We start from the raw sequence: 26,367 nt of genomic DNA on the forward strand, positions 1-26,367 counted from the left end.
AGTTTGTAATACTGTGAAAAAGTCTGCAGTAACATTGGACAGGCTGTAGTGTTAAGGTCAGTGTTAGCTGAGCTTCAGCTTCAGTGATCAATCGATATTTTGCTCACTTAAGAGGAAATAATTGATTATACTGTTTGTTGGTCACCTGATCAGAGGAAAAAACAACAACAAACAAAACGCATTAGTAAACTTTTTATTTATTTTTAATAAACATCCAGACATCATCATCATGACATCACACAGCATCGTTATAATTGGATCTTCATCACCCTCCTCTTCTTCATTCTGATTGCACTGGAACATGTACTTTACATTTCTCTAAATAAAGTTTCATTATTCAAACTGCAGCAGCAGATTATTCTGTTGTTGATCAGTGAAGCTGCTGTTTATATTACTGATTGTGTATATAATATACTGTTTATTTGTACACGCAGGAAAGGATTAAATATCACAATTAAAAATATATATAAACGGACTCAGCTGTCACGTGACTGCTTAGCAGTCATGTGACTCAGCTGATCCTTTTCTGTCAAATCTGCTGCTCCTCTCTTTGTTCTCAGTCAGCTGACGGCTGCTGTCAGATCAGTGTTTACGGGGAAGCCTTTTTCCCACCAACACTGTGCCAGTCCTGTCTTTGGAGAACCAGCACAAATTTCACAGGTTTAAAAGGTAGATGTTATCCAGTGTAGCCCCACCCACAGCCTCTGACATCAGTGGTTCCCCCAGTGGAACTCTTATTTTTCTGGAGCTATACTGGTACTGTTTGTTTTTCTGTTTTTTTGTGGGGGGGGTTTAGGACCAGCACACAGTTGGTGGAAAAAAGGTCAATGGCATATGTTGATAAACTGATCCTCACCTTTCAAATTAAAAGTCTATTTACAAAAGCAGCTTACTTGGCCCAGACTGTTTGGCAAGTGGTTGCTTGTAGTATCTAAATGAAACTGGTTTAAAAAATGTATACAGTGCTGCACCAAAAACCTCTCTGAGATTTCTTTGGTCACTAGCAGACTGCGACAGACGGATGTAGTTTGCATGGAAGATGGCAACCTGTCTGCAAACACTCACCAACTACTCACTAACAGAGACCGCACACCTTCAAAGTGAAAGTTGCACATTTTGAAACATTTGTTTCACCAATAAGGCACAACTTTTACTTTGAAGGCAAATTGGTCTCCGTCTCTGAGTTGCATTTTACCTCTACTCAGTGTTTAGCGAGTGTTTGCAGACAAAACGGCATCTTCTATGCAAACTACCAGCAACTGCAGCACTCTGGCAGCGACCAAAGCAATCACTAAGTTTTTAATGCAGCACAACTACACAACTACCATACTTGCAAACTGGTCGAGGAACGCATATTTTTCCTAACACAGGCTACCAGGTGATCAAGACCATTTATCAAGTTGTATAAAAACCTGCTGTTTCTATACAAGAATACTTGAGCTATCAGCAGAAAAAACCTCCCCTCACCTCACCTGGACCACTTCAGGCAGACAGCCAACCTCTCATAGCCTCACAATGCAAAGCGCTCTAATGTGACTGCTGTGGCGATTTCTTATTGTAAATAAATGGTAAATGGCCTGTATTTGTATAGCGCTTTACTAGTCCCTAAGGACCCCAAAGCGCTTTACACATCCAGTCACTCACCCATTCACACACTGGTGATGGCAGCTACATTGTAGCCACAGACACCCTGGGGCGCACTGACAGAGGCGAGGCTGCCGGACACTGGCGCTACCAGGCCCTCTGACCACCACCAGTAGGCAACGGGTCAAGTGTCTTGCCCAAGGACACAACGATCGAGACTGTCGGAGCCGGGGCTCGAACCGGCAACCTTCCGATTACAAGGCGAACTCCCAACTCTCGAGCCACGATCGCCCCTAAAGCTGAATTGAATAAAAACTCTAGGTGCTTATTTATTCCAGCCAACTAATGTACGTAAACAAGGTTACATAACAGTAGAAACGAGCCATTTAAAATAAGCGAGATAACCAATCAGGACAGGAAGTGCTTCGTAACAAAAAGGCCAACTGATCATGGGCGTCTTTGAGAAACAGCAGCTCTGACAGCAAACCGGCAGTGCTCACGAGATAAAATTTAAAAAAAAAAACCTCACAGTTAAAACTCACTTCAGTCATACGATTTACCTGCTTAGCATGTGTGTGTGTGTGCGCGCATGTTTGTCCATCTTTGTGTGGCCCATCCATCAGGCACACTGCAATATGAGGACATTTCTGCATAGCAAAAGGTTTTCATGCACAGTGATGGAATTTCTGTAATAAGAGGACAGTTCTGAATTACAAGGAAATTTTGGAACACTTTGAACTATACTGGGATTTCTACACTATGAGGGCACTTGTGCTTTCTCAGAGCATTTACATCTCTGTATTATGAGGACATTTCTGAACTCTGGTGAGACGTCGACATTTTGAGGTAATATTAGGCTACTTTTTAATTCTGAGGATATATATATATATTTTTTTTTTACTTTGAGGACACTTCTGAATTGTAAGGACATATCTTCACAGTGAGGACATTTGTGAATTATGAGGACATGTCTGCATTTTGAGGACACTTTGGGGATAATTCTGCTTTACAAAGGCATTTGTACATTTTAAGGGTATTTATAACATGTGCGGTCACTTCCGCTCTCTGGGGACTTTGTGTCCAGTGCACATTACAGGAGTTACATCAAGTCAACGCGGGGCCCTACAAGGAAGGGATACAAACGTGTGTGTGCGTTTCTCTCAATGCTAACCAGTAAATAAAATCATCAGTGTGTAATCTCAGGAGGCTAGCTTCTCTTCTTTCTCCCCTTCGGCCTCCCCCAACAGGACACACAGCTCTGAAAGTCTCTGCTGCATCTTAGGAATTCCCAGCAGCTGGTTCTCCAAACGATGCTTCTCCTCCTGAGACACAGCACATCACAGAAACCACAAACACAGACACATAGAAATACAATGAATATATTATGTTTACTTTTCTCTGAATATTGCCATTACAGGTGTTGTATTTGTTTGTTTTCTCTAAGCTTCCTGTCACTCTTAAATCCGCCGGTGTCTGTACTTGTACCTGAAAGCTCTGTTTCCTGATTCAGCAGCTTTATCCACCATTACTACAAACAGCATCTACTAGAATTATAATAACTTTGGTTATTGCGTGTTTGCTTCCTTAATGTGGCCGCCTGTTTCTGATTGATACCCCAGCTAAATAATAGTCATTAATGTTTACTCTACAGGCAAAGAAACAACTGACTGCAAGTCAATGGAAGACGAAAATATGACGCTACAAACTGAAGCCTGACACTCGACACTGCGTGATGCATCACAACTTCATGTTAACATACCACAACTTTTTAGCGCTGTTATGATGCGATGGAGCCTTGTGAAGAAGCTCAAGACTGTCATAGTTACTCACTAAATACTAAATTTATCAAAACAAAGAAACACGAGGAAGCATTACTACAAATGTGTACTGCCACTCGCATGTCTATGTGGCTGGGAGCCAGCTGATGTGTGATTTATAGTTCTGCGTTTAATCTAGACTACACATGTAGCTCACGCTGTTGTTTATACTTGTTTCTCGTGTGCCCGTGTCTCTCTACACTTTCACAGCCAAAACACGAGCTCATGGTTGGATTTCTCTCTTCGAGCTGATCCATTCTCTTCCAGAACAGCAGGAAAAAATGCAGAAATAAAATTGTAAATAATGGCACGTACATTACATTGACATCTGTAATGTGAACGTAGCATAATGCACAGAGTGAAACGGTAAGTGGTCCAATCTTTACCTCCACTTTGCTCACAGTGAACTTGTCTGACACAAGAGTTCATTAACAATGTTTGCATCCTCGGGCTTTTATCAATACACCCGGCTGGGACCTCACCAGGCTGCTTAGGGTCAGCTCAGGCATGATCGATACGTTCTTAAGGACTCTAATCACACAGCTCTGCTACTGCTGCTGAGTATCTCGGGCGTGAACACCAACGCAGCGTTTTTTAGTGAGTGCAGTGAAAGTAATAGTGTTACAGAAATTACCAGAATCACACCAGAGGAGACTGTATCAGATCCTTCACCTGGTATCAATAATACAACTATCCAGCAGGTATCCCATAAATACCAGGATGTAACGATAGGCCATCTGTTATCCTGGAACGCCTTCGTCCGTGGGGACGAGTACACAGATTGCTTTTTTGTTATTTCTGCAGTTCAATCAGTGTAATGTGTATACGCCGAGCCTTTATTTCCTTTTGTATTTGGCAGCAAACACGACGCGCGATGCTAAATCACTGCATGGATCCTCGTGTGATATGACCGCTGATGTGCTGGTGCTTAATATCAATATTTTATGACGCCTTTTGTATGGCCTGCTTTAACAACGTGCTAACCTTATTTACAATAATTTTGTATGGATGTAATAATGATGCTAAAGATACAGAGGGCTGTTAAAAAATAAAAATAAAGTTTATCCAGGTCATTTTACTTTAAGTCAGTTTACTAAAAGTGAGTGATAGTGTCAGCTGAACACAAAAAAACTCCTACGGTTCTGTCACTCTAATGGGAATAGTTTTTTTATTCTGACATTTTTACATATTTTAGCCGCTCTAAGCGGTAATGACTTGAGTACCTGAAGTCAGTACTTCACCCGAGCTCCTCACATAAGTGAGGGTAAAATAAACAAAGTCACCAACGTGCAAGAACAAGAGACCCGTTTGTGCACCAGTCAATCCTATAATTAGATACTGTGTTTAATCGCAGATTAAGTGTGCGATGATGTGCTTGAATCCTGCTGCTGTGTTTGTGTGTTAAATATATGTATCTTTGTCTGATTGTCCTTATTATAGTTTTCTCTGTGAAGCTGCAGGCTGAGCATCATCATCACTGCTGAGGTGTTGGGATCGACCCCTGAGGAGATGAAGTCTGTTGGACTTCCCGCAGAGTAAGATCTGTGTGTTCTTCCCACAGCTTCTCCTGCTCAAACCTGTTTTCACTGTTTCAGGTGAAGCTGAGCAGGTTAATAAGCACTTCATGCTCTGGATTAATAAACTCTACCTTCAAATCTGGAGGCTAATGATAAACTGCAGCAGCCCTGCAGCCACTAATGATCCGTCACATGACAGAGAGGAGCCAGCTGACTGGCTGCTCTCACTCTCCTCGCCGCTTCCGCGCTTTGACCTCACTCGCTCACACATCATGTGCCGCAGGCGTGTTGTTGTGGTGCTGATGGTTACCACAGTAACCGCTGCATGCGCAAAGGCAGCAGTCAGAGGGGTCGCGGTAATTTTAGCGTGTTTACGAGTCAGGAGGGTTCAGTGATCAGCTCCGCTCTCTCTCCTCGGCGCAGCGGGATGATCACAGCAGGATGCGAACATCGCTTTCACGGAGTTACAGATGCTGAACGCCCCGTAAGTGACGCCGGGGGGTCGTCCTGCGGGTACGAAACAGAAACGCACTGACAGAACTGATCCAGCAGCTGCTAAAGGCTCACAGCCAGGACGCTGAGCTTGTTTAACTCCTGCAAAGAGTTTAGGTTTCTGTTCGCGCGGTATTGAGCGGTGTGTGGGTGTTCCAGTGACAGCCCTAAGTATCGCACCAAAGCCCCTCCCCTGCGCGAAATAATTATATTCTAAATTTCTATAAAGCTATCATCAGGCCTAGTTTTTCTTTTTATTGTGAAAGCCATCAACTCAACCTTTCACCTAACAAATCCCATCATGTGACCACGAAACTGAGAGAAGGGGAAGCATTTCAATGAAACTCTGCCGAGGAGTTTGCAAAGCCACCGTGCACTCTGACCCCCGATAACAAGACGCAATCTTTCAGAAACAAATCATCCACATGATGTTGGACACGTGGCAGGTTTTAGAGATATTTCTGCCAAACTTGGAGATGCTTTTGGTACATTTCTGTCTTTAAAAGAAGTAAAAAACTTCCCAAAATGAACTGAGGTCATCAACAAAATATGCAGAAACGTCTGAACTGTGTAAAAGCTTAAAGTCTGCAAATGATAATGACCTCTGATAACCCTGCATAACGAAGGGAGAACCGTTTAGATCCCACGTATAAGAGGAAACTGTCTAACAACGGGGCATCACTGATCATGATCCTTCATGTTTCTCCACTTTCTGTCACATTAGGAGAAGCTGTTAGAGTCCAATGAGCCCATAAAGCTGCAATAAGTGATCTCAATGTAAAAATAAGTCAAAGATACCTCTGAGATTCAGTTTAATTAAAGGAATTCATGACCCATTGAGCAGAGCAGCCTTGCTGTTCTGTATGTATTAAGCAGTGAGCTGTTATTAGAATTCAGCTTGCAAATGGCTAATAAAATAAAACATCCAGTTATGAGTAAAGATGAAGTGACCGTGTAGCCTCTGTGTTTTGAGCTCTGTGGTTGCAGATAAATGTGGGTTTCCAAACCTGAACCTGTGCGGTCCTCTGGCCTCTGCAAACACAACCGACTCCGATTTACATACAGAGCGGGGAGCTGGGATTACAGGGGTCACTCGAGATGACTTTTATATGTATGAACAGGTATTTATAAAGTTACTTTGACATAATCTTGACTCTATGCAAAGTGATTTTCCTGCTGGTGAAGTTTGGGACACTACGCCTCCTATAGAGCTTCTCAAAGGACACGTGGAATATGACCAAATAATTTTAATGTTAAATTTTTTGCTGAATGTTTTACATTGTACGCCTCGGGCTCGGACTCAAAGGTCTCCTTCATCACGGAGGGAGATGCAGCACCAGCCGAATGATGAAGAATATTGAGACCGACTCGCTGTTTAATCCCCGTAAGCAGAAGGCAGTGGGCGACTCCGTGGTGCGTTTGATCACCTTTGTTTTACCTGTGTATGTTTTAGCCTTTGATCTCGTCACCCACTGTTATCTTCCAGACTCTTCGTGTTATACGTTTTGTCTCTGCTGAACACTGATTGTCGTCCCCTCCCATCCTGTTGCGTATAAAAGCAACAGCGTACCTTCCCGTGCCCACTCTCACAGCAACACCAACAAGCCCAAAGTTTGAACACACACGTTAAATATTAAAACTGTGTGTGTGGCAACAATCGACAAACGCTAAATTCTGCTTTTTAGCTAACGGAAGACGAGAGCTGCTGTTCATACTCGACGTTTGAGTTTTAACGCTTTAGTTTGGATCCAAATGAACACAAATAACCAACAGCTCAGTGGAGTTTAATGGCTTCATCTGCTTGTGAGAGAGAGCATCTGATTGGCTAAAATCAGTGTTGCTGATGACCGCGTCCACAGCATTGCACAGGTGAGTTTCTGCAGGTAGCACCCCAGTTGTGGATCAGAACCTCAAACATGTTCGTCCTGTGTAGCTGTCATTTGTTTTAAACATCTGAAACCAACTGTTTTTTTAATGTGCACTATCAAATCATATGTGTGCATTTCATATTGATCAGTCGTTTAATAAAAGCACTCTTGGCATGTCGCCGTGTCGTCATCCAGCCTAAATTTTCCACATGCAGGTGTGCTGAAGTAAAAGCATGATGCGGCGTCGCATTAGAAAGAAGCAATCACAGCTTTTCTGGCATTTTTGTAAGAGACTGATGACAGCACTTTGAGATGCTTTTCTCTTTCGTTCCACAGCCATTCCTGACTAAATCCTGATCTGTGCTGTATTACTGCAGGAAAATCAGAGACAGCTGCATTCACGTTAAGCTGTTTTAATGCTTATGGATCAATAATAAGCACATTTAAGCCAGGGTTTTTATGTCTTACAGCTAAGTTTGAGTATAAATCTTACAAACAGACCTGAACAAGAGCCACCTGGGGGCTGGACCCTCCAAACAAACCACGCACATCTTTTTTGTTTCTAACATGACACGGTCTCACAGCTGCACACGCTCAAATAAAACACCTGCTGCCGGGGACCAATCATAGAGCTTGAATTAAACACACACAGACCTGCAGGGAGAGGCGCGTGGAGGCATCCAGAGGTTCAAACCTCCACCCTCCTTCTCCATCGAACTGCAGCAGGTGAGAGTGGTACTTCCTGTGAGACAGAGGAGGAGAAGATTAGTTGGAGGGTGTGGCAGCCGGCAGCAGCTCAGAGCTATGCTGCCCCCTGCAGGCTGAAAATAAAATTAAATAAAACCTGAGTTCACTCCTGATCTTTGAGTCAAACTGAGTAAGAGTCACATGAGTCACGTAGTTTTATCTGCAGCTTTGGCATCTCGAGTTTCACTAGTCTGTGGATTTCAGTTTTGCTGCATGTTGTGTAAAACTTTATTTATGACATTTAAAGACTTTGTAAAGACATAAAGACAAAAAAAATATTAAATGAAAGCATTTACATGTTCCAAGTCAGGAAACATCACCTTGAAAAGTGTTTGGATGTCATTGATGTTTAGAAATTGTGCAAATGTAACCCACAAAAGTTAACCTGATGACACAGAAGCAGCAGAGATGACAGACTCAGCTGGCATCTGATCTTTTAGAATACCACACTTTCATTTTGCCACCACGCTTGTTTCTTTTGCGTCTTGAATGCAAGACATGAGAAATAATCCACAAAATTCAAATAAACGTGTAATAGGTGACGTCTCAGTTATAACACACTCTCAAAATGTAAGAGCAGTCACAGATATGATCATTTTCAGACTGCAATAAAAAACATCCAGCCACATTTTAAGAGTTGCCCTCTTTTTCATGAGCACTCACAGTGTAACTGTTGTCTTTGGACTCACATGATGCTGGAAGCTTCCCACATGACCAATGACACCTTTTTACTTTTAGTACTAGCAGCAGTACCCCTCAGCCTCCTAGCAGATTACTAGTGGTATCAATTTCAAAACCGTTCCTCCTTCAAGATATTCGGAAAACTTGACCTCTGACTTTGAGGTCAAGGTCACTGAGATTCTGTGTGTGTGTGTGTGTGTGTGTGTACTAACCAAAGGGAAGGCCTGTGAGTGATTGACAGCAGTGCGATCCCAGCATCCTTTGCAGCCTGGAAGATTCCTCCCTCCACGTCGATGCTCACAGCGCTCGTACACTCGTCCAGCAGAGCGTACCTTGGGCTGGGCGAGAGACATTCACAAACACACAAAGAGAGGAAAACAGCGAGAGAAGACAGGGTGACTATGGTGAGCGCACACAGAGTCACTGTCACGCTGAGCATCTGTGACATTTGCATGCTTCTGTCTAAAACGGCTTTCTCAAAAGGCAGCTTCTATTATTTCTACATTCTGAGTTTTTCTAGCCACCAAAATAAGTCGGCATGAAAATAACATGAATTCTCTACAAACGTAAACACACATTTACCTGTACGCTAAAGTACAGTCCCATTCAAACTTCAGTTTATATCTCAGCAACACAACACGCAGACGTTTCATGTGTCACGCTGTCTCATCTTGGATAGACAGACACTTGCTCTTCTGTGATACAGCTGGAAGGTGTAGTTTGGCAGAAAGGAAATAATTCCTTAATGCAAACTTGACCTTTCACTGCAGAATTTGTACAGATTTGGGGCTAAACTGTCCTTTAATATTTGTTATTCTTCCCTGGGAAAAAAATAAACACAAGAAGTCGTCAGCTGTCTGAACTGGTGCGAAATCTGTTCACGGCTCATAAACAGGCCACTTTCAGTATGTTAGTCGTCATAAAGGTGGCAGCAGATGAAACCATTATTTTAATAGCGGAGCATAATCTGACAGAATAAACAGAAACAGGCCTGACGCCTGCGCTGACTGCATCTGAACCAGCTGCAGGGATGTTTCACTCTGATGGAAAACGGAAACATGTTGGTTTAAAAGTGCTGAGGTGTGTAAAATAAACACGGCAGCGGTCACAGTCCTAAACATTTCCAGGTCATGGGGGTGCCGATTTAACTCACCAGGTTGACCTGATAATGAATAAGCCATAATGCTAATACTGAGGCCAATGAGCGATCCTAATGCAATAAAGGCTAAAAGCACAAAAACTATATATTAAAAATAAAAAAAACTTTTCCAGGTGAAACTGAGAGAGAGAGCCAGAGCTTACGAAGAGGCAGGGCTACGAGTTAGTGAGAGCTACGCTGAAGCTCAACACGAGCACGCCCAGCGTTTAGAGTCTGCTCGAAGGGAGCGTGTCCAAGGAAATGTGGGCGTTACTGGGATGGTTATTTTAAAGCAGCTATCTAACTGAAAAGGGAGAGAGCTGTTAACTTTAATGTCAATGGTCACCAGGACCCCTTGAAACATACAGAATCATCATGAGTCAAATCTGATTTAACACATTACAGTTTCTATAGGGGCTCAGTTCAAAGTACCAACACGAGCAACGTCTCAGATCCTCCCACCCTGAGCCAAGAAACACAACAGTTTACATTATGGACAAAGTGAGCCTACACTCGCCTACATATCACCTATAATAACAGCTACTACACAGCAGCAAACCTCTACTGCAACACCACCTCAGTTAGCATGTTTCTCGGTTCAGCTGTTGGCTGGCTCTGTGGAGGCAGAGGGCAGGTTTACCACCACCTTTACCATTAAAAACGCTTCCTTCAGATTTCTGTTCAAAGTCCAGCCCGAGGACAGCCAGATGCTGTGAGCATCCTTCACTCATTAAAGAGTGAGACCTTACCGGTGGTAGAACATCCGAGCCATCCCCATCCGCTGCTTCTCTCCTCCAGACAGAACATCTTTCCAGTCATTGACCGACTCCCAACCTGAGAAGCACATACACAGGTGTCGCCACAGCAGCACTGCATTACAACAGGTACGGATGATATTTAGCAGAATTTGATTTGAGCATTCGAACCGGTTTGAATGTTTGTGATGGAGCGGTTCTCAAAATTAAGTGTCATATGAAGTGAAATGAGGTCGAGGCACCATTAGATGTGAAATGACTCCTCATAATTAATTCTTGGTTCAATCACCGCCTCACAATCTGCCTCACGGGTTTCCCGTCTACTATGTTTGTTTGTGTAGTTGAGTCTGAGTTGCTGTGGAGGTTTTTCTGCCTGTTTACTCCAAACAAAGCGCAGAGCACAGCTAAACACGCACTCGGACTGACCTCCCTCTCGGTCCATGATGTAGCGCAGGTGGACAGTGCGAAGGATCTCCTCCAGGTCTGAATCTGTGAGTCCTCTCTGAACCATCTCCTCCACTGAGTCCGGATAGATCACCTGGTCTCTGAGGGTCCCCTCTGACATGTAAGGCCTGCAAACCACACAGAACAGGAAACCACAACTGCTGTGGATCTAGGGCCTTAACTTTGTAAAACACCAAAAAATGGTTGTTGGTGGTAATTGGAACCATATAAATATAAAGTGCTGAACTGAATTTGGTACTACTAGTAGTAGTGTTACCTCTGTGGGATATAGAACATGTGCTGTGGCTCCGGTCTGTACAGGACTCCTCCATAAACAGGCCACAGCCCACTGAGGATCCTGAACAGGGAACTCTTCCCACAGCCGTTTGGACCGGTGATCAGCACGTTCATCCCATCGTCCACCTGAGACACACAGAGAGACAAATCCACAGGATTGGACTCGGTCCCTGGAAAGGTGTCTCCAAGTCTTTACAGAACATATGTGCACAGAAGCCTGTACTGCAACGCATGATTTAGGAGTTAAAGATGTGAGATTACACCCGGGTTTTAAATATGACAAAGGGGTTTACTGAGGCAAGCCAGGCCCGCACAGCCATGAAAACATGGTTTGGACTTGACCTGCTCTGAGAAAACAGCTCAGCAGATGAATGTCTGCAGAGAGCATCTAAAGGCTGTTGAGCATGAATGGAAAATACAAGTTCTCATTGTTTTCTGTAGCTGTGTACTCCAGATACTAATTAAAGCACTAAAACCTTGCACTTGTTGGCACAAAACTTGCAAACAATCCTTCTCACTGGCTTGTATTCAGTTATTATTTGTTCTTTACTTGTTCTCCACACTGTTTAACACCACCAGGCTGCAGCTGAAAGAACGAGGCTACGGCTAATAAGCCTGTTAGCAACAGCAACAGATTCATTTAGCAGGCTGTGGTGGTAAATACAGTCGGATTGACCTTGTCTTAAAGATGAGGCGGTGTTTTAAAAGTCAGAATTTTTTCTTTGTTTTTACTGATTAACTACCTAACTAATTACCTCCTACAGCACAACTACTCAACAGCAAAGACTCCTTATTTATGTAGTGTTGAGCTACGGCTGAAAGTACCACAGACACCTGCAAAGAAACCTGTTTTTTTTCACCGACTGTCTTTTATCGTAGTGCCCAACCCCCACGTATTAAAATAAAAAGTATTACAAAATGTATCCCGTGTGATCTTGATCTGTTCCCCACATAAAGGCTGATAACGTGTCCTCGTGTGTATAATTAAGAGAGAAGCTGTAGCTTCTCTTCTCTCTTGGTGAAACGCGGGCAGCAGACAACAAAGAGTCGGCACTGTGAAGATAATCCTTTGTTGACAACAATTATGGCCATTACTGTAACTGCAATCAAAGCCTTTGTGGGTACAAACACCAGGTGTACAAACCACCTGTACAACAAGCTTTTGCCTAATATGAGAAGCATGCGAGCTTGGTTTGCTATTATCTTCAAATTTGGCAGATTCTCGTAAGCTTGTACGAGAACCACCCCCCCACCCCCCATCTTTCTGCAAACCTGCAGACAGCACGGGTGCGTCTAAAGCAAGGGTGTGCAGTAGCCTCCTGACACTTCAAAACATGTAATTATGTTTATTCCAGCATTGCACTGAAGCACAATTCTGATATCTTTGCAATTCGATGTCGTGCTTTTGTTCTGCTTCTGCTCCACAGCGTAAATGTTTAAGCTTTGGTTAAGTATTATTGTGGTAGTTTAGATTGTTAATATAAAATACAAATCTACAAACATGTAAAGTTTATTTCAGTTCAGTAAAAATACCCAAGGACCCACCTGGGGCAAATACATACTGCATTATTAACCATACAGTCCGGATCTTTTACCAGCTTTAATTCTTGGCTCTGGCTACAGCAGCTGTCTTTCTTTTAGCCTAGATAATATTTTTAAATCCCTCACATTTGTTTAGTTCGCTGCTGTTTTATGCTACGTCTGTCCTTAGCTTAGTGTGGTTGTGTTTGTTGGGTTTAGCTAAGCCAAAAACAGCTCAAATCTATCCTAAGCTTACTGATGCTGAATTCGTTCCCTGAGCAGGCCCCCGTGATGCCTGTAAACATGTGACTGAATCTCGGAGGTCCCTCCTCACAACAACACACTGAAAGAAGAGACCAATCAAAGCACAGGCTGTGAGAGCAGAGAGGTCAAAGGTTAAGAACCAGACAACAGAGAGGAGTTTCTGTGTCCATCAATGTTCCTCTTCTTCCCCTCTATGTTTCCATCTCTGCTGCTTCTTCTTCTCTCATCCTCGTGTACTGAACACAGGAACCTCATTCTATGCCGCGAGCACGCACAAACACACAAAGTAACACACTCTCTCACTGTTTCGGCACATGCTAATGAGCGATGACCTCTGACCCCAGGCGCATATGGAAAAAATGAGCCCAATCCCAATGTCCACAGACTCACAGTCTTTGAGGCTTGCTCCCGCAAAGGCAGCGAGGGTTCGGTGTCTGACGCCCACTGTCAAACAGGCTGCAGGAGGGCTCTTTGGTAGAAATTTTGAGCCCTTTATTCATTCTTTTCTGTAATTGCTGCAGACTTTGCCTGAGGGAAATTACCCACAGTTCACAGCGCTGTGGCGTTAAACACGGAGGCTGCAGGGGATGCTTCAGAGGAAAAACACTTAATCAAGAAAGCATCGGCGGATCAGCCAGACTGAAAGTTACAAGTACAAATATGTTTACACAGAATTAGATGAATGCCGTGTTTGTTGCTTATTCTTTTTCATTTTTGCTCAATTATGTTTTGACTGTACTGAGAAAACTGATTATATAACTGTTTCTTCTCGTCCCATCTGTAAGAGAAGAGCTAGGAAGAAGCATGTTCAGTGCAGGATTCTGCTCTCAGTGGCTCGTCACTCCCATATCTGTCAGACGTCCATCATTACACCCCTTCTCTGCCCTGTGCTCAGCTTCTCCTGACTGCTCCTCAATTCAGACTTAACACCAAGGGTGCCGGAGGACTTTAGCTGTGCCGCACCTCATCTTTGAAACCTATCAACACTTCACCTTCGTTAGACAGACTCTCTGACAAATCACAGCTCAGAATCGATCTGTTTTCATCAGCATGTCAGCTTCAACCATCTAGTTTCATATCATTCACAATCATATTATTACAGGATTTCAAATCCTTTTTATTACTGTTCTTGTTAGTTTTGTGTTGTAAGGTGACATTGTTTTTAAGGGCTTTGAAATGTGCCAAGAAATTCTTATCATTAGTAGTAGTATTATTACTATTATCATTATTATCATTATTATTATTATTATTATTATTATGTGCAGAAAGTAAAAATACATTTGTGTGTCTGTAAAGCGAGCATGTACAGTTGACTCCCTTTAAATCTGTGATGGTTTTGTGCTTAATCCAAATAAGGACTGGACTGCAGCAGTGCCACCATGTGGCCACAAATGTTAGCTGCACACTGAGGCGACACTGACCACACTGAGGATTCATGGTTCGGATCCTAACAGACATTAAATTAAAAATAAATAAAAGGAAAAGCCCACAGCAACGTCCTCTGCTACAAAGGAAGTTCAACATACCCAAGATATCTTTGCATTATTTGGACTCACTCATGCTAACACTGGCAGTCTGGAGCTACTGTATTAATACATTTTAGCCTTGGCTTCGTCTACCTGCAGTCGATATGAAGGCCACAAGTACAAATAAGTGTCTTAATTTGTTTGGTTATACTCACAGAACAACAACATTATTGCAAAATTGTTTGCACACAAAAGGTTGAAAAACAAAACAAGATAAAACAGGTTCGCGGGATAGGTTACCATGGCGATGTACCCCACTAAGAAGTGAACCACCTTCATAGTACCAAAATGTCAGGGATAAACCTGAAGTCACCTGGATAAGCTCAAAACTGGTTCAAAGTACAGGCCTTTGGTGTGTGTGTGTGTGTGTGTGTGTGTGTGTGTGTGTGTGTGTGTGTGTGTGTGTGTGTGCGCGCATGTGTGTGTGTGCGCGCATGTGTGTGTGTGCACGTGTGTGTGTGTTACCTGGATATTCAGACAGGACACTACTACATCTCCGGTAGGCGTGATGATTGGCAGGTTCTCACAGCGAATCCCCTTTTCCACACTGATCACCTGACCTGTACACAACACAACAGACAAAACAGCTGTCTCAACTTCCTGTTTGGAGTTTGTGTGTGGGCGGGGTTTTGCCCTTTAGTGACTGAAGCGACAAATGACACAGGGCCAAAGATAACCCAGCTGAGAGTTTGGGAGTAAAGTGCTGCAGAGGTGTTACATGATACAAGACTCACCTCTGATCTGTAGCGGACCACAGACTCTCTGCCCGTGTTGAACTGCTCCTCCTCCTCCATCAGCTGTTAACTCCTCCTTCTCTCTGTCTGCGGAGCGGCGGTAGATCCCCTGATTCACATCTTCAAACACATCCAACATCTCAGAGACTCGAGCAGTGTAACCTGCCAGCTCCGTCACCTGCACAGCAGTCAGTCGTCAGTGTGCATCATTTAAACATCAACATGGCATGAAGGAGAAAGGGAGGAAACACAAGGTGAAGACTGGAGGAAGACGAGCAGAAGAAAGGAAGTGATAGTCTCCCTCCAGCAGCTGCCTTCTTCAAATACTCCTCTGTTAACCATCAGCCAGAGAATCAGAGGAGGTGAAAAAGAGGAGGAACATGGCGTGAATACCTCCTTGTAGGAGCTCATGATTCTCTCCACCGCGTCGGCTGCAGCGTTCAGGAGGTTCCTGGCCGTGGTGAAGGCCTGCGTCCGTTCACTCACAAGCTCCTCCTCCTTCATCACCATGGCAGCCTGCTTCACCTCCTCCGAGTCTGAGCACATGACAGGTCAAAGGTGAAGCAGCTGAACGCCATATTCGCACCAGACTCGCTGTGATACTGTACACCGATAACAGGAGTGTGTTTACCGTGTTCAGCGTATCCGGTGGCGGTGATGATGGGCACGGCGACCATCACCAGGCCGGAGGCGCTCCACACGTACTTCATGAGGAACTGTTCCAGCATGATGTACCAGAGGCGCTTCAGCAGGATCTGATGGATCTGAGAGGACAGAGACGTGTAGCTCCTCCGCAGCTGGGCCAGCTCCACCTACAAATCAAACACACCCAAACTCGCATGACCATCACAGACATGGCGATCTCCATCCACAAAGTTTAACAGCGATGGTGTTTTTTTTACCTTGTGTCCTCCATAGAAGGCAATCTCCTCTGAGTTGGTGATGATTCGTGAGTGCATGTAACGCAAGTCTCCTTTCCTCTTCGCCTCCTCGGCCACAAGCTTCCCGAATCGAGGCGAACAGGAGCGCAGGACTTTAGCCGTGAGTGCTACGACCAGGCCGGCGATGACCGACGGCCACGTTGTGTTTGCTCCTGCAGAAACATGTAGCGCAGACACGCTGTTAGAACAACCTCAGCCTCAGTCAAAAATAAGGATTAATTACAAGCAACACACCAATGTGTTCACATCATGCGTGGAATCATTTGGCGCTAACATAAGCAACCTTTGGAGTGGGCGGTGCGTATCAGCGTGTAGCAGGTGACGATCACGTCCAGGATGGGTTTGGTCAGGTTGGAGTAGAGGTGAGCGATGGAGGCCGAAAACATGACGATGTCCTCAGTGAGGGACTGATCGGGATTGGACAGACGCCCGTCCATGTTGCTGACTCTGTAGTAAGTCTGCAGAGATCAACAAGTTCACCAATCAGAGTATAAATAGGTCAAAAATAAGCATCAGACTAATGATCAGAACATACAAACTTCAGAACACTCCGTCAGGATGGGGACTGATAAAACACAGTGGATGAGATAACAAAAGATAACAAAAAGGCCACAAAGATCATCCTCAAGTGGGACACATGCAACTATAATAATGGGTTATAATAATGGGTCAAAGATTAGCTTGTAACTGATTGATAACGGATAAGGCGGAAGATAAATGACATTCACTGTCAGAAAACGTTCTGGAGATTTGCTGCAGTACCTAGTTGAGCCACCAACTGTTCGGTGAGGCAGCGCTGCAGCTGTCCCTGCTAACCTTCCTTAAGGGTAACATAAATAGAGCTTCTCCCTGCTGTCCAAGTAAGGAAATCGTGGCCTGCTGGGCTCTGCGGACTGTCTTGTTCATGAACTTGGCAGCAGAAAGGTGTGAAACATGTGCCTGACAGCTGTTCAGTTCACAAACTAGTTCCAAAGAAAATGTGAAGATTTGCAGATAATCTAAGTCACATTTAATTAAAAGTAGCACAAACACAAAATCCCAGATCCTGAAACAGGAGAAATACTTCCATTTCTTTCTTTTTTTTCTTTGATGTTAGCAACAGGGGAAGGTTTCTCACTGCGTCTGCTTTTAACAACACTCATTAAGTGTTTGGGAACCGAGGAGTCCAGCTGCTGTTGTTCCAAAGCCAAATGTTTCCCCGATCCTGCTTAATGCTACATGTTTTCAGCAGCTCAGCAGCTCAGTTTTCTCCCAGTTCTCAAAGGTACAGACTCGTTTATGGAGCCATGCTAATGGGATATGTGCAGAATACGTATTGGTATTGTCTCGGCTGAAAAAATACAAAAAGGAGGTTTGGATGGTAGCACATGCTGCCTTATAATCTTCACATATCACTCAGCTTTAATAGTGCTTTTACAGACCACCAACTTACCCATGCACTCTAACTGATATCAAACTGGACGTCCATTTTTAGCTCAGAGGATGCGGAGTTCATGATTCCATGTCTCCACTTCACTTCATCTTAACTGAGCTCTAGATCTGTCTGTGTTTTTTGTTTGTAAACTTCTATTTGCGGTTTCAGTGATGGATTTATGATGGACTTGTGCTTCAGTGATTTCGTTTCTGGTTTAATGAAATGCTGTGTGACAGCCTGATGGAGGTGATCAGTCATTCAGTACCAGTTTTTAGGCTCGAGGTCTCTCGAGACTGTCCCCGTCCATCTGTGCTTGAACCAGTGAAGTGTAAGAATCAGACATTAGTCCTGATAACACACCTGTCGTAGCTGTTTATTTGTGTGTGTTTGTGTTACCTGATTGGTGAAATACAGCTGGTAGGAATGGTTAACCAATCGGGTCCTGAAGCTGAGGCTCAGCTGACCCTCCAGGAATCTGATGGCGCTGTTTATGAAAGTTGCAGGAACTGCAACGAGGAGCCACTTGGAGAGCTGAAGCACGAAGGCCTGAGGATCCTTCTGAACAATACACCGCACTATCACACCTGACACACACAGCAGATCAATACTGCTGATTAGTGATGATGCCAAACTAACTACATCACCATTGATCCTAAAAATATGATCAATAATAGCGATGGATAACTAATGACTTTATAGACAAACAAGGAGACAGACCGTCCAGAGACGCGACGTAAATCGACAGGAAGGTCCGGGACATCAGGGTGAGAGAGTGTAAGGCGAGCAGGGCGATCTCTGGACAAAGTAACCGTGGAAACAAGAGCTTCAGCAGCCGGGAAAGTCTGAGGAAAAAGTCCCTGTTGACCGACGGAGACCTGAGGACAGAAACACACGAGAAGTTCATCCTGAGCTCGGCCCTGAAGGCCCGGAGCAGCCAGACAGGCGAGCAAACCCTCTGCCACTTTAAAAACACACCTGCTGTCACTCTTCTTCTGCTTCTTCACTTTCTTGTTCTTCTCTCCGCCATCATCAGCAGAGCTCACTGCACCCACTGATGGATCAGATACACCCAGCTGTTTACCTGCTGCTCTCCTCTGCAAAGACAAACCCACAGTCACCTGCGCTGTTTGTACAGGTGTGAACAGGTCTGTGCAGTTCTGTTTTCAGGTCAGTTTATTCTGAGTCAGCTTCCAGAATATGTTTCCTGGTTTCAGTTTTTTTTTTTTTTTTATCTCATCTTTAGTTTTCAGTGTTTTTGTGAATGTTCTTTTGATAATCCTGGGGAGGATTTGTCTGTGGATTTAGGAAGTTCAGAACAAATAATCCAAACAGAAACGTAGGCTGACTCACCTTCACGTAGACATCCCAGCCTCAGCAAACACATGAACTAATGCTTCCCTGTATTCTGCTTGCTAAACAAGGACTTAAACTAAAGGACTCTTTTGTTAGGGCTGTCACGACACCGACCACAGTTAAATTAAAATACATTTCACTGGTTCACAGTATCTCCAGTGGCTCCACAGTGTGGTGGTTTACACATGTAAACGTGTGAGAGGCTCGAGATCAGGAGGAGATAAAAATCCCTTCGGGGTTGCATCAGGAAAGGCGTTCCCTGAGAATAAGAATTTTTCCTATCTACCGAAAATATACAATAGACTCTGTGCGCCTTAGCATATGCTACTTCCGGTGGGGAAACTCCTCTAGAGCGCTTCGTTTCCGGTGTGATTTTCGCTCCTTGTTTACGGACGGTTTTTCTAAAACAAGTCAACCAAACGCATGAATCAAGCGGTGATTTACATTTCTCGAGATGTCTCGGGCATTTACCGAATATATCTGTAGATGATGTTCGTCGACTTGTCGATATTTTTCCCTCGCCCCTCAGAGCAAAAGAGAAAAAGGATTCAAATGTTATATTTCTCAGTATTTGTGTACAGCGGTCTCTCGTTTATTACGGGTGTTATGTTCTAAAAATAACCAGCGATGGGTGAAATCCGCAAAGTAGCCAACTTTATTTTTAACAATTAGTATAGATGTTTTAAGACTGTAAAAACCCCTCACTACACACTTTATACACTGTTCTCAGACAGGCGTGAACATTTTCACACTTTTCTCTCTTGTTGAAACTCTCAAAGTTCAAACCTTTGTAGAAAAATAAGTCCAGTATTATAGAATAAAACCAAAGATCAAACCCTGTTTTCAGGTCCAGAACATGAGAATAGAGCAGCTGCGAGATAATTCAACATCAATGAATCATTAATGAATCAATGAATCAGCGATCGATGCAGCGATTCTGTACTGTACAGGAGAGACGGCACGGAGGAGATGGACAGTGTTCTGCAGCCAATCAGGATGCAGAACACTATGATGCATGCAAAGAAAATCTGCGAAACAGCGCAGCTGCAAAAGGTGAACCGCGTTATAGCGAGGGACCGCTGTAATTTTGAAGGTAAGTCACAACATACCCTTCGTAAATACTGATATATAGGAATCCTTACCAGCTATGATTCATTTATTTTTTGTGGCTTTTTTCACGGTTTGTTAACATGCTGTGTAGGTGTGTACTTGACTAGCTGATATCGACATAACGGGGGAAAGATTTGACTATTCACCTGTAGTCTGAATGCTGAACATTTGCCTGTTTAAATCATAAGAACTGTCACTATACAGAGATGTGCTTCTGAATGTGGACGATGTGTCTTCTCATTTTGTAATGCAGTTCTGCTTGTGTTGAGTGGCGTAAACACCGATCGATCTACACGCTTCAAACGTCAAAATTGATCATTTGATTTTTTTATGACACGGCAGTGGTGAGTGTTCCCACCTCTGCTCTTTGTAACTTAAGGCGATCTTCCCGTTTTCGTGTTTTGGACATGATTCTGGAGTCCATCTTCACAGTAGCGATTGACTGCAAAATAAAGCTACCGGAAATGTACAACCCTACATCCGGTCTTAAAACAGGAAGTTAGCATTTTCTCGTGCACAGGGTCTATTAAAGAAAATATTTTATATACTTCACTTTACTAATTGGCTACTGCCAATATGAGTGAAAAAAGCATTGATTACACCAGTATGAACAAATGTCACAGCTATAAGTTGACCCACAAACTGAAGAAACACCTGTAAGTCCAGGTGGAGGGCAGAAACCTCCGGGACTGAAACATGAAGCCGACACTGAGATACCCAGAAACTGCCTTTCCTCTAACAAACGCCTGAGGCAAACTCCAAAAGGGAGTCAATCCCCATTGTCTCCTATGTTAAATGTACAACGTTACAGCAGAAACCCACTGTAATGTAAAATGTGCCCCACCATAAGAACTGTTCAGTGGGTGAAATTTGTCTAGCAGTATCTATCAGTGTCCATCTAGTGAGGTTAACATTGGGGGTGTGGCCACTTTGATTGCCATGCACCTGCAGCTGATCGTTGTCTGCCAGGCTCACTCATTAAACTGGTCCTCTCCACCATGTTTGTAGTCTTTGTGCCTCTCAAAGCATTTTTAATGAAATAATAATAATGTCCTGCTGTGAGTTACAGACCATCCAAGATGTTTGTGACTGTCTGGAGTTTTATTGATCTGTTACTACTTAGCAATAATTAGCAGATATCCATGTTAGTGCATTGCTACGGGTCCAAAGCTAACCACAGTGACAGGTTAGACCTTTGGAAAGCAGAGGAGAAGGGAGGAGCCGTGCCTCACGCAGCAACACAACAGCTCCAATGTGAGTGACTGAGCCTGATTAAGAGCTTGTGTGTGAGAAAAGTTGCCAGAAGGGAAGAAAACTGTTGTTAGTGACTCCGTGATTTATTGCGTCATAAATTTTTTTAGTGCTGCGATAAACATCAAAGAGAATCTGCAACCTGAAGCTGGGCTTTTACTTTGACTGTAAATCTTTAGTTTAGCTACGCAACAATTTCTCATGATTAAAGTATAATTAATTTTTTTATTTCTGGTGACTAAAATGGGTTTTTTTCACACCTAGTTTTAATGTTTCATTCAACAATAATAACCTTTGTGTGTACAGGTGTGTGCGTACCTGCAGCCTCCTCCACACATATGGAGACAGCTTTTTGATGGCGTACGCTGTGAGCAGGACGGCCGTCAATTTCCTGAGTCTGGAGCTCCGCCGCAGCTGAGCAGGCAGCTTCTCATAGGTCAGCTGCATGCTGACAGGTAGCCGACGAACGACCAATTGATGCACAGAAATCGCAGCGTGTCACCTAAGGTCAAACCGAACCTGATCCCAGACGGGTCCACTGTGAACCGATGCAGGTTTATCAAGGAAACGCCATGCTGACCTCAGAGCGTGAGCCACCACCTGCACAGACAGGATCAGGTTTTAGATTACACCTCAGTCCAGCTGTAAGCGTTAGACAGTTCATGCACTCCATTACACTGCAGAGTAAGCAAACAGCTGCACAGGGCCCCAACAAGGCCCTCCAAAAAAAAAACATGTGGCTGTGAATGAATGATAGGATCGCACGGCTCTGTGTTCACAATCATGTAGTGAAAAAAGTGGTCATCAATCAATTTTTATTATACTAAAAAAAGCAAAGACATGTGCATTTGTTTTTTATTGTAATGACTGATCAACATTTCTTGCTTTGTCTGAGACTAAACCACTGCTCTGGTGGAGTCAGACCAACCAGTCTTAACTGGGAGAGCTCTTTGATTTCACCCATAAATAAAGACATCAGCAGTACAATCTGGTGCATGACCCATTTAGCAGAATTCAGGAAATTAAGGGCCTGACTCTCACAATTTCCTCCAGGACCCCCACATGAATGTGCTCCTTTCTATATTATTTACACCCGTGTGTGTCAGTGTGTAATGCAGGGGTGTCACGCATGCAGCCCAGCCTGCCAGAGGGTCTGATCCGACACCCTGGATGACTCTGCAAGGTAAGAAAATTGCAGAAAAGTCTTCAATAATTTAATCTTCTTAATAAAGTAATCTGCTGTTCTATAAAAACATCAAATAAAATTGTTACTTAGACCTAAATAACTCCACCTGAGCTTTTAAAGAGCCACTTAAATCTGTGAAGCACATGTAATGTCAGCTCGAGACAACCTGTTTCAACTGCTCTTCTGTTATGTCTTCTTATATACCTTAAAAGGATATCCATGTTAAACATCCCCAGCTACAAAACACATTTACGCTCTGTTAAAAACATAAAATTATTCTGATGCAGAAGGAATATCAGCCAGAGGACGACCCTGGAAAGACCTTTCATATGCTATAACCTGTTTGTCCAGCCACCTGTCCCACGTGGTCCTCTGACCCTTGAGCCCTGAAAGGTAACTCAAAGTACTTTTCCCAGTTTTCTCCAGTGACTTATAAGCACACAGATAAAACATGTTATACAAATTAAATTAGTGCATTTTCACTGCTGAATCTATGTTTTATCTCATGATATTAAAGCTTAAAATTAATTATAGAAAAATAAAGCTAAAGAAAATGAAATGTTGGCTGTAGACTGTCACACCTGCAGTGGATCTAAACCTGATTCGTGTGCAGTTTAAACAGAGCTTACATGTGTTTTCAGTCCTGGAATTTTATTAAGTTATAAGGGCTCAAATGTGTTCTTGCTTGGGGGTCTCTAACTCTGAGAACAGCCATAATATGAAGGTAAAAATTTCCATTACTTCATTAGAAACGCTAAAGTTATTATATTAAAGAAATCAGCTGATTCTGGGGGATCACGTGGAGGTATTTTCAGCTTTTACTGGTTTGACACGGAATAACCCAAAGATTATTACGCAATGCTTTCATTGGCCCACGCTGAGCTGTATGTGACCATGAACTAAATCACACACCCCCCACACCCCCATGTAACCTGATTTGATTAGTGTAACTTTATACGTATTATAAGTGTTGTGAACAGACAGAAGGAATTTAGGTCTGTGATATATGTAATAATCTGACAAAATGTTGTTATATAAGGTCAGTAAACGTGCTGTGACATACTGCACACTGTTATATAACGTTAATAAACGTATAGAGATTATATAACATTAATAATAAGATCCTTGCTCTCTCTCTCTCTCGCTCATTTACTATCGACCAGGAGGACCGGCTCCACTTTAACGTCCCGCAGGTGTCCTGTCGGTGTTCCGGGTACTCTGGTAAACACTCACCCGGGTTCAGCAGCAGCAGTCGGTGACCTGTTGAACATCCACAGTCGGTGTGTCGGTGTACAGAGTCCAGCTCCGGTGTGTTAGCTCCGGTCCCCCTAGCTTCTAAGTGTCCCGTAAACACTGACTGTAACAAACGGCTAACGGCACGCTGTCGCGCAAACTCGTTTATAACACTACTGCCGTTCGCAGAGTGTCCTGCCCTCCCGCCGAGCAGCTCTCGACCCGGACTCGAACTTTACTCCGGGCTGGGTGACCCGGCAGCGGACCCACGGTTGCTAACTGAAGCTAACTGCTAACAGGAACTTTGTTGTTTCTCTGATGTGGACATGAAAAGCGCACGAAGTTCCGGGTTAAATCGCTCCTCCTGCTTCACAGCCGCCCGGGACAGACGCGCGCACGACCCGCCGTCACTCCTCTACCAACTTCTTCTGCTACACTGAACCGGTGTGAGGACGGTCACACCGGCGGAGGCAGAGAAAAGTTCAGCATCTGTTTACCTGAGCAGCGGGCCGCGTCCGGATACCGACACAACGTGCCCTGAAGGGCGGGCCGCGTTCCGATACTGAGGACGTGACCTCCGTCTCCTCCTTCTGCTTTTATCTGAACAAAATATAAGTAGCTGGGCGGTGGTGGGGAGGGGGTGTGATATTTTAAAAATAAATAAATAAATGAAATAAAACCTCTGATGGTTGGAGGTTAAAGGGATACATTTTAAATAAAATTATTTAAAGTTTACAAAATTAACTTCTAAATTAACAATAAAAAAAAACCTTGCAAAAATTGACAAATTTATGTAAAAAAATACTACCAAATTTCAGACAAAAATATTGGAAATGTATAAACTAAAAGATGAAAAATAAGTTTTGGAGAAATAAATTTGCAAATGTACAATGAAAAGACGTAGCAATAATTGGAAATTTATGAGAAGAATAATGCCAAATGTCTGACAAAGAACTGCAAATTTATGGTGGAAAAAAATATATATATATATTTTAGGAATAAACGTTTTTCTTTTTTAAAAAATACAATTTGAGTCAGAAAGCCTAAATTCTAAATAACTTCCACTTGATAGAAAGAACATGAATTTATACCCAGTTTCACCAGGATCTTACATTTAGATCAAAATCTCTCAGGGGACCTGCTCAAAAGTAGCAGTCATACACTGAATCATAATGAAAACAATGCACATGCAAAATTATATTCAAATATAACAAAAACAGCAACCGCCACATCCACAATTCAGCAATACCTAAAAACATGTTTGTCATGGAGGTGTCTTCCATCCTTTGTATACAGTTTATAACATATTGATTACAAATAGCAGCAATAATGAACTTGAGTGTTCATTTACAGGTAGCTCATAGTCTTCTGCTAATTCTTTAGTTGTATTAAACAGACCTTAGTTTGAGTTAAAATGGTTTAAGATTTCATTTAGAAACAAACAATGAACTCATTTGGTTTCTGCTTTGCATATTCTGTCACAAATACTTCCTACTGCTGGACCGCACACTAAAACACATCAGCACTTTGTCAGGCAAACTTGTTCAGCTGGTTATTTATGCAAATATGTAATCAGACAATCACATGGCAGCACCTGAATCTATTGAAGTCAGCAGATGTGGTTAAGACGACCTGCTGAAGTTTGAACAGAGCATCAGAACAGGGAGGAAAGATGGCTGAAGTGACTTTGTACATGGCATGGTTGCTGGTGCCATTATTATTTAAAGATAGTCATTATTTTAAAACACCACACTGTACCTGAGTGTTGTTGCTGTTACCTTTATCACCACAGTGTTCCCATCTTCTGGTGACTGCTTCCAGCAGGGTAATGCACCGTGTCACAGAGCTCTCAAACTCCTCTCGCGAACATGACGATGAGTTCACTGCACTCAAACGGCCTCCACAGTAACCGCATGTCAATCCAACAGAGCGCCTTTGACATGTGGTGGAATGGATTCACGTCATGAATGTGTATGGATGTTCAGAGGACAAATTCGTGACAACTGTGTGACGATTTGATGTCAATATGAACCAAAATCTCAGAGTGACACTGAAAAACTAGTTCATGCATTTATTACTTCTAGGTTGGACTACTGCAATTCATTGTTATCAATAATAATATTAATAATGACAATAATTACAGCTTCCAGTTTGGATTCAGGAGACAGACACTATCTCTACTTTTAAGATTAGGCTTCAAACTTTCCTTTTTGCAAAAGCATATATTTAGGGCTGGACCAGGTGACCCTGAATCCTCCCTTAGTTATGCTGCAATAGGCCGAGGCTGCTGATGCATTGAGTGTTTCTTCATTAATCACTGTGTGTTTTTACACCACTTTGCATTTAATTATTAGTTAGTATTAATCTCTGGCTCTCTTCCTCAGCATGTTTTTGTCTCGTCTTCCTCCACTAACCCCAACTGGTCGAACCAAATTGATGCCCCGCCCTGAGCCTGGTTCTACTGGAGGTTTCTTCCTGTTAAAAGCAAGTTTTT

At 43.2% G+C, this 26,367-nt stretch overlaps 1 protein-coding gene across 1 annotated transcript; it reads right to left on the reverse strand.

The window, feature by feature from the left end:
* Nucleotides 1-179: 179 nt before the first annotated feature.
* On the reverse strand, nt 180-24,414 carry abcd1 (ATP-binding cassette, sub-family D (ALD), member 1). Its single transcript, XM_084918217.1, has 17 exons — nt 23,874-24,414; nt 21,773-22,054; nt 18,716-18,834; nt 18,458-18,615; nt 18,137-18,324; nt 16,610-16,784; nt 16,288-16,478; nt 16,017-16,197; nt 15,779-15,921; nt 15,386-15,563; nt 15,117-15,211; nt 11,321-11,466; nt 11,026-11,171; nt 10,594-10,678; nt 8,919-9,044; nt 7,933-8,020; nt 180-2,906 (listed from the first exon to the last, which is right to left on the reverse strand). Exons 2-17 carry the CDS (start codon nt 21,899-21,901, stop codon nt 2,784-2,786), a joined length of 2,271 nt encoding a protein of 756 aa, XP_084774343.1. The 5' UTR covers nt 21,902-22,054; nt 23,874-24,414; the 3' UTR covers nt 180-2,783.
* Between the last annotated feature and the right edge of the window lie 1,953 nt (nt 24,415-26,367).

Source organism: Perissodus microlepis, chromosome 20 (genome assembly GCF_051167445.1).
Source record: "Perissodus microlepis isolate ML-2025 ecotype Zambia chromosome 20, ASM5116744v1, whole genome shotgun sequence".
In the NCBI taxonomy this organism is placed as follows: Eukaryota; Metazoa; Chordata; class Actinopteri; order Cichliformes; family Cichlidae; genus Perissodus; species Perissodus microlepis.